Source organism: Paramormyrops kingsleyae, chromosome 18, assembly GCF_048594095.1.
Source record: "Paramormyrops kingsleyae isolate MSU_618 chromosome 18, PKINGS_0.4, whole genome shotgun sequence".
Classification (NCBI taxonomy): Eukaryota; Metazoa; Chordata; class Actinopteri; order Osteoglossiformes; family Mormyridae; genus Paramormyrops; species Paramormyrops kingsleyae.
The window spans coordinates 3,410,112-3,419,076 of NC_132814.1; the positions used below are offsets into that span (position 1 = coordinate 3,410,112).

At 42.9% G+C, this 8,965-nt stretch overlaps 2 protein-coding genes across 2 annotated transcripts; both read right to left on the reverse strand.

Annotated features, from left to right (window-relative positions):
- Nucleotides 1-2,445: 2,445 nt before the first annotated feature.
- Nucleotides 2,446-3,411, reverse strand: LOC111841729 (odorant receptor 131-2-like). Its single transcript, XM_023807700.1, has one exon. The coding sequence runs from the start codon at nucleotides 3,409-3,411 to the stop codon at nucleotides 2,446-2,448; it is 966 nt and encodes a 321-aa protein (XP_023663468.1).
- A 4,600-nt stretch (nucleotides 3,412-8,011) lies between these two features.
- LOC111837969 (odorant receptor 131-2-like) lies at nucleotides 8,012-8,965 on the reverse strand. Its single transcript, XM_023800464.2, has one exon. The coding sequence runs from the start codon at nucleotides 8,963-8,965 to the stop codon at nucleotides 8,012-8,014; it is 954 nt and encodes a 317-aa protein (XP_023656232.2).

The window sequence follows — 8,965 nt, forward strand, 5'->3', positions numbered from 1 at the left end:
AAAATAATATTGTGTTCATTAAATGTTGTAATCAATATAAATATTTGCTAGGCTTATAGTACTACAGGAAGATAACATTTTATGAGATTTCAGGCCTAGGCACAACTCCAGTCTCCAGCTTGTGGAACAACAGAATTTCCCTGCTGAGCTGTCGAGTGTGTGATGATTATAGAGGCTGAATGTGCTCCCTGCTCTGGGGAAGGACCTCCATCATCTGGGTGCCTTAGCTGGTCTTGTCTCCACACCTCTCCCCTGTGCTGCCATTGACACTCATCAATTATTAATGTCAGGCCTCTGATGGGCGGCTAGTTTGTTCTGCTGCTGAGCAAACAGGGCTTCCCTGTGGAGATGAGCTGCCTTGTGACAGTGTGGGACCCCACAGCTCTCAGCCTGGGCCTAGTCAGAGCTGAGGCCTTCTTAATAACAGGCCCAATTGCTGCCTTATTCTGGCCTAATGGAAACATCACATACACTCTGCTGCCTACACATGCAGTGCTATAGAAGTAATAACTGTGACTGCAGTGGCTAATACCTATTAACATGGTTTAAGGGTATTTATGTCTTTATCATGATGATGGGTTTAAAACTCTGAGGTGTAGTTTGGGCTGATACTGAACTTAGGGTACCGTTTTTCCCATTGTGACAGTCAGTGTGGAGCACTTAGTGGGCCAGTAGTGATGACAGAGACTAATCTTCGAAACTCACATTGGTTGGGATGACTGTGTACTGTCAGTCATGGGCTACATGATTTGGTAGACAATGAGGTGAGGAGGAGATTATTAAATAATGGTAATTTGCACAGAAGTGACTTAATTAATAAGATTGGAAGAAAGTGTTTAAATCTCATAAAGTTTACTGGAGCTTTGTGTTGTAACAGATAACTGAACTACAAAGGTAACCCAAAAGGAAAAACAAGAGCTGACTGACAATAAGAGCTTCCATGAAGGTGTGGCTCCTGAGTTATATATTGAAGTCCTGGACTGGCCCTGCTGTCCATAATTATTAAACCCAGCACTGACAGGTGAGATTCCGGTGCTTTTGAGAATGGGGTTGTTGTTCGAGAACCTTTAGCAGGAGCTCACTTCTGATGTTTCCTGAGAAACAGAGGCTAAGGGGCTAATGATGTCTGAGGAGATGGTTTCATGAGCAACTGTCGACAAAAATGCATGTTGTTCACTATTAGATGTAAGGTGAACCTTTTACTTTGGTGGTACATTTGCTCATCTCCCGTAACCACTTATCCATTACCACTAATCTTAGGTCATACATAATCGTTGTAGTTAAATGTTATTGGCAATATAAATAATAGTTAGGATTATGGTACTACAGGAAGAGACAAATTTACGAGATTTCAGGCCTAGGCACTAACTCCAGTATCTAGTTAGTGGAACAACAGATTTTCCCTGCTGAGCTGTCGAGTGTGTGATGATTATAGAGGCTGAATGTGCTCCCTGCTCTGGGGAAGGACCTCCATCATCTGGGTGCCTTAGCTGGTCCTGCTTCCACACCTTTCCCCTGTGCTGCCATTAACGCTCATCATTTATTAATGTCAGGCCTCTGATGGACAGCTAGTTTGTTCTGCTGCTGAGCAAACAGGGCTTCCCTGTGGAGATGAGCTGCCTTGTGACAGTGCAGGACTCCACAGCTCTCAGTCTGGGCCTAGTCAGTGCTGAGGCCTTCTGAAAACAGGCCTGATTGCAGCCTTATTCTGGCCTAATGGAAACATCACATGCACTCCAGTACTTACACTTGCAATACTAACTGTGAATGCAGTGGCCGAACACCTGTTAACATGCTTTGACTTATATCTGTGCCTCTCTTATTTTATAAAAATGGCTGTGCTTGACTCAGCTACAGGGGCGCACAGCAGCTAATATATGGATCAGTACCTCAAAACTTGCAGGTTATATTTCTGGAAAGCACTGTTGAATTTCAGTAGAATTTACTATGTGGTGCATGGCCTTAAGGAGCTTATACTACAGTGGGATGTTCCGCTTGCATGATACCTGCAGATATGAGTTATACAGGTAACAATACAAATTCACCGAACTGTAAACAAACTGCAGGTTAAATTAGCTGACACGCTTTGGTCATTAAAATCATCAGCTGTCTGAGTCACCCTGGATCTGCTGGGAAGGTATTACTGTCATGTCATGGGTTTGTGTCTACAGATTTGTTTAATTTATGTACTGAAACTTCCCTGGGACCCCGACTGGATAAGTGGTTAAAAGATCGTTTGGCAGATAGAATCTTAGCTGATTATACTATGATTGGTTTTTCAGCAAGTACAAACATGCACACAGAATTTTACTTGGTATGAAAGGTGCAGATATAATGACAGACTGGCATGACTCTATATACATGAACTGACTAGAGGGTAAAATTTGTAAGACAGTACTGATTAACAAGCATAATGTCAAGGCGCCACAGAGTGAAACTAATGCCTCAGTGCCAAGTCTTTGGAACTAAACGAGAGGCACCTGGTTGAATCTTCTTATTCAGGCCAAAAATAGCAAAGTGTTTCAATGCCTGGAAGAAATTCTGGTCCCTCAAACCATAGATCAATGGGCTCAGGCACCGTGGAGCTATCATGAAGACAACAAAATTGACAATGCGGATTTTGGCGTAGATCACCACACTGATCTGTAACACAGCCATCTCCAACCAAGGTGTAAGTAGCTGTATGAGGCAAAGGAGTAGCTGGATGGCATGGAGAGCCACTGTCCTTGTGCCTTTGGCACTCGACTTGCTGTCTTCACCAGAGGCAGACCGAGCAGCTGCAGCCACCTTGACGTATGTGAAGGCAATGACCATGGACATAAGCAAGAAATAGAACTTGAATACAGCAATTTGGAGGTACCTCTGCCACTCAATTACAATCAGCGCATTCAAGGAGCACAAGACTCTCACGGTGAGCTGCTTAACTGAGACCAAGGCTGCGCAGGAAAGGAGGATGACGAGGGCAGGTACACAGCCCAGCCCCCAAATGAGGAGCAGGCCTACCACTCTAATCCTCGGCGTGGAGATGGCAGCATGCCTCAGGGGCTTACACACAGCCACATAGCGCTCCAGGCACATGGCCACCAAGGTCAGAGGTGTGCAGAATTCCAACCAGATCATGATCAGGTTGAGCACTATACAGGCCTCAAAGGGGATTACCACAGCATAGTGCATAAACAGCACAGCCAGGTTTGTCGCCACCATCACAGAGGAATCCACAAAGAGCATGTGGGCAAAAAGGATATAGCGAGTATCGGTGCGAAAGGCCTCCTTCATGAAGAAAGTGAAGATCATGAGGCCGTTGATGTATAAGAAGATGCCCACCAGCACCTGAATGATGATCACATCGGCCATGAAACGCTTGGGAGAGACAGAATCTGACGATTTGCTGCCATTAGTGATTCCTGTCATATTGTCTGCCATCTTCAGTTTCCTGGGAACAAAGAGAAGGAGAAAATGTGCAGACGGTTTTCCTTTATTATTTTTGGTAAGCACTGTTTTATCACTAGGCTAAAAGATTGATAGACCCCATGAAATCTATTGAACATGCTGAATAACAGGACCATTTTCCTGCTTATATTACGAATGTCATATGCATTGGTACTGAAATGATTCCCAAAAGCCTTGGAAAATCATTGTCTGCTATACTGACATCCACGAGACACTCTGAGGAACAGAAAATGGGCACAGTGTACCTTCATGCTCCATGTGCTACCTGAAGTCATCCTCATTACGTCCCTTATGAGCTGTGTCCCTATGAGTCTCTGCCTTTCTATTTAGCTGTTACATTGAACTATGATTCACACAACCTCCCAAACCTTCACGTTTGAAGAGTCGTGATTCCAAGAATTTCAGCACTATTCCCTGCTTTTCCCTGGCAGAATATCAGAGTCATTCTTTTGGATATGCCTGCTTTTTTAATTAATTTAAGCATCAAAACATTCCATGTTACAAATTTCACAATTTTTTACATTATGTTGAAGGTCATAAGTATGTCAAAGCCTCCTACAACTGAAAAAGTGATATTATCCGAATATCAATCTGGCTGTTATATAAGTGGTAATCTGTTATGAATAAAGTATACACAATTATCAGACAGTCTAATTGGCTAATATCATGATATTCTACATGAGGAAAGAACATTGTAAGATCATAAAAGTATTAGTCAGCATTTTGATTTTAGGTAATCAGTCACATAAAATCTCCCTCTCCTGAAACACGAACATGACATTACCTGTTATATGCTTTGAAGGGTCCTCAATGAACAATACTGGTAAGAAAAAGTTATGCTGGTCAAACCTTTATACACAGACATTAATGACAAGGGATCCTTACTTCTTAGGTGTAACCTGGGAATAAAAGCACACCAATGATGTCACTGAAAATCAAAAATAAAAAATGGACTCTGTTGAGATGAGTGTATATCAGTAGCCTGAAAACAGTGCCATCTAGTGATTAAACATCTGCATTTTGTTCTCAAGCATTTTGTTCAACCAACACCATAGGGCACGGTTCTCCAATAGGCCTTTGCCCCCAAATTTCATCATCATGCTTTGTAACTCACATTTGTTGGGATTATTGTGTACTGTCAGTCATGGGCAGCATGAATTGGTAAACAATGCTGAGGTGAAGCGTCATGGTTTGGTGAATTCAGGTGATTTGCAGAGAAAAGACTTAATAGTGAGTGAAAGAAGGTGTATAAATCTGGTGAAGATTATGGGAGCTATAGGTGTCTAACAGACAATAGAACTACACAGATTACCCTAAAGGAAACACATGAGTTACCTGAAAATAAGAACTTTCATGAAGTTATGGCTCCTGAGTTATGTATAGAAGTCCTGGACTGGCTCTGCTGCCCATAATTTATATGACTATAGATCCATCTATTTTCTGTCCATTTATCCTGTCTGGGGTCACAGGGGGTCAGGAGCCTTGAGGCCCATAGGAGGGAACAACCCAAGATGGTGCACCAACCCATTACAGGGCACATTCACAGATCATTCAAACCTATGTGTAATTTGGTAACCCCAACTCACGTTAAGATATATTTAGGCTGTGAGGGACAAGCCAATAGCAAATGACATGGGGAGAACATGCAAATCCCATACATAGAGCCATGTCAGAGACTGGTTCTGGGTCGTATATGGTGTGAGATACATTTTCCTGGTATCGTTTAGGCCAGTGGTTCTCAAACTGGGGGGCATGCCCCCCTAGGGGGGCGCAGAGGTATTGCGGGGTGGGCGCACCAATGGGATAGCCTGAGGGGCATGTGCCACCTTCAAATAATCTCTTCACAGAATGGACGATTAAACAAAGAAAGCAGCGCAACATTACAGTAACTAACAATAAATAAACCACTAACTTACGTGTACTATTAGAGCATTTATGTAATTTATTTAAACTTTATTTTACCAGGTAAATTAACTGAAAACCAGTTCTCAATGCTTTACGTGATATTCGGGAGAAATAGCAGATAACGCATCGGAACTTCCTCGGATACAAACGTCACGTTCTTCAGCCAATAAGGGCAAAGTTGTGTCGTCACGGAGGCTGTTCTAGTTTGTTCAGCCGGCTGAGAGGTACGGTACAATCTGTCTTAAGTCGTCTTGCTCTTGCAAGGTTTTTGTACCATGTGACATGGTGACGCGTGACGACGTTTTGCCGCGCCGGTCAAAAAATCTAACCATATCATGAAAAACGAGGTTTAAAAATTTTCTACATGAAGTGCAGGGAGACTATCAATTAATGGGTATGATTTAGTGTTGTTTTGTGCCATAGTTTAGGCTGAAACCTGCGGTTATCATTAAAAACAAAATGCGGTAATCGTAAGACAAACTTTAATTTGTGTACGCCAATAAATATTAACGGGAATGTTAAATCTGCATTAGCATAATTTCAAACTTATGTTGGACTTTTATTTGTAATTGATTGCTCTTTTTTCTCCCACAGTGGTGAAATTGCACCATTTGTATTCTGTAATTGCATTTGTTTAGCTCAATTAGAAGAGGGAGTTGTATTTAAAATAAAGTTTGAATCTGAACCTGTGTAGTTTGAATGGGGGGGTGGGGGGGCTCAATAATGTTCCTATCTAGAAAAGGGGGCCCTGCAGAGAAAGTTTGGGGACCACTGGTTTAGGCCCAGTCAGCCACTTTTAGGGCAAAGCGAATGCCAATAGCTACAAGGCCATTCTGAGTGATCATCTTTCCCACAGTGAAGTGTGGAATCTCTCAGATGGCAATGCCCCCAGCCACAGGGCACAACCGTGACTTAACTGGTTCGATAAGCACAATGTAAACCCCCTGCCATGACTATCAGAGTCACTTTATTGCAATTGGATAAATGAAGGACACAGCAACACTACCTCAGGTAATGTTTTTTCATCGTTTTTACCATAACACCACATGATGGAAGAATGATGTCACATCCCTCCAACAGTGTTTCACACACTGGTACTTATGGCTCTTGATGGTTCAGTGTCACTTATGATGACGGGCTTTTTACTTTGGTAGTACATGTATTTATGTCCCATAACCACTTATACATAACCATCCCAGGCCACAGAAAATTAATATTATGATCGTTAAATGTTGTAATCAATATAAATATTTGCTAGGCTTATAGTACTACAGGAAGACAACATTTTATGAGATTTCAGGCCTAGGCACAACTCCAGTCTCCTGCTTGTGGAACAACAGATTTTCCCTGCTGACTTGTTGAGTGTGTGATGATTATAGGCCTCTGATGGACGGCCTGTTTGTTCTGCTGCTGTGCAAACAGGGCTTCCCTGTGGAGATGAGCTGCCTTGTGACAGTGCGGGTCCCCCAGCTCTCAGCCTGGGCCTAGTCAGTGCAGAGGCATTCTGAACAACAGGCCTGATTGCAGCCTTAATGTGACCTAGTGAAAACACCACATACACTCTGTTGCCTGCACGTGCAGTGATGAAGAAGTAATAACTGTGAATACAGTCGCCAACACCTGTTAACATGCTTTGACTTATATCTGTGCCTCTCTTATTTTATAAAAATGGCTGTGTGTGACTCAGCTGCAGGGAGCACAGCAGCTAATATATGGATCTGTACCTCAGAGCTTGCAGGTTATATCTGTGGGAAGCACTGGTGAATTGCAGCTAACAAATAAAGATATTTTGGTCTTTTGCATAACTGAATATTAGGGTATGGAAATCACCATGTGCTGCATGGGCTGGAGGAGCTTATACTACAGTGAGATGTCCTGCTTGTATGATACCTGCAGATATGAGTTATTCAGGTAACAGTACAGGTTCACTGAACTGTAAACAAGCTGTAAGTGTAGGACTGGGGGGCTTCTGTAATTAACTCAGGGGCATGGTACAGGCAGGAAAGGAAGGTGGTGGTGATCCACTTACGGCTCCGCACAATCAGTTTATTTACAGAAAGTGAGAACACTATAGAAACACTACAAACATGTTCATGAGGAGCTTATACATCATTAAGATGTTCCACTTGTACAATACCTGCAGATATGAGTTATACAGGTAACAGTACAGATTCACTGAACTGTAAACAAACTGCAGCTTATATTAGCTGATGCGTTTTGGTCATTCAAATCATCTACTGGGAAGGTAAAAGGCAGTATTATTATTAGGTCACAGGTCATCTATACAGCTCTGTTAAGTTTATGGAGTGAAAATTCCCTGTGATCCTGGACTGGAAAAGCAGTAGAAAGATGGATAGGCTGAGAAAATCTTAGCTTACTCTTTCAAAATATATATTATATGAAGCATGAAGATGAGTGTGATTTTAAAATTAAACCACATGCAGAGACCAACAAAAAAGCACAATTTAGTTGTTAGCATTTAACACATTAACATCATTACAATATTCAAAATGAGGAATGGGCAGTTTAACTTTAACTTTGCATAATGAAGGGGCAGTAATAATAACAATAATAATAATAATAATAATAATAATAGGCACTAATATGTGCAGTCTTATCCAGTCTGATCTAGTATCTCCCAGGGGCCTCCTTAATATTAATGCCTCAGTTCCACCTTCCTGAAATGAGAAGCATCTGGTTGAGCCTTCTTATCCAGTCCACAAACAGCATAGTGTTTCAACGCCTGGAAGAAGTTCTGGTCCCTCAAACCATAGATCAATGAGCTCAGGCAACGCGGCGTTATCACAAACATTATGAAATTCACAAAACGGATATAGATGTAGATCACCACGCTGATCTTTATCAGAGCCATGTCCACGAAAGGCGTAAGTAGCTGTATGAGGCAAAGGAAGAGCTGGATGGCATGGAGAGCCACTGTCCTCGTGCCTTTGGTGCTCGACTTCCTGTTTTCACCAGAGGCAGACCGGGCAGCTGCAGCCACCTTGACGTATGTGAAGGCGATTACCATGGACATGAGCAAGAAATAGAATTTGAACACAGCAATTTGGAGGTACTTCTGCCATTCAATCACAATCAGTGCATCCACAGTGCACATGACTCTCATGGTGAGCCGCTCAACTGAGACCAGGGCTGCGAAGGAAAGGAGAATGACGAGGGCAGGTACACAGCCCAGCCCCCAAATGAGGAGCAGGCCCACCACTCTAATCCTCGGTGTGGAGATGGCAGCATGCCTCAGGGGCTTACACACAGCCACATAGCGCTCCAGGCACATGGCCACCAAAGTCAGAGGTGTGCAGAATTCCAACCACATCATGACCAGGTTGAGCACTATGCAGGCCTCATAGGGGATTGCCACTCTGTAGTAGTTCAGCAGCCCAACCAAGCTGGTCACCACCAGCAGTGAAGAATCCACAAAGAGCATGTGGGCAAAAAGGATATAGCGGGTATCGGTGCGAAAGGCCTCCTTCATGAAGAAGGTGAAAATCATGAGGCCATTGATGTATAAGAAGATTCCCACTAGCACCTCAGTGATGAGAGGCCCGAATGAGAGAATTTCTGACCATTTGCTGCCATCCGCTATTCCTGTCAT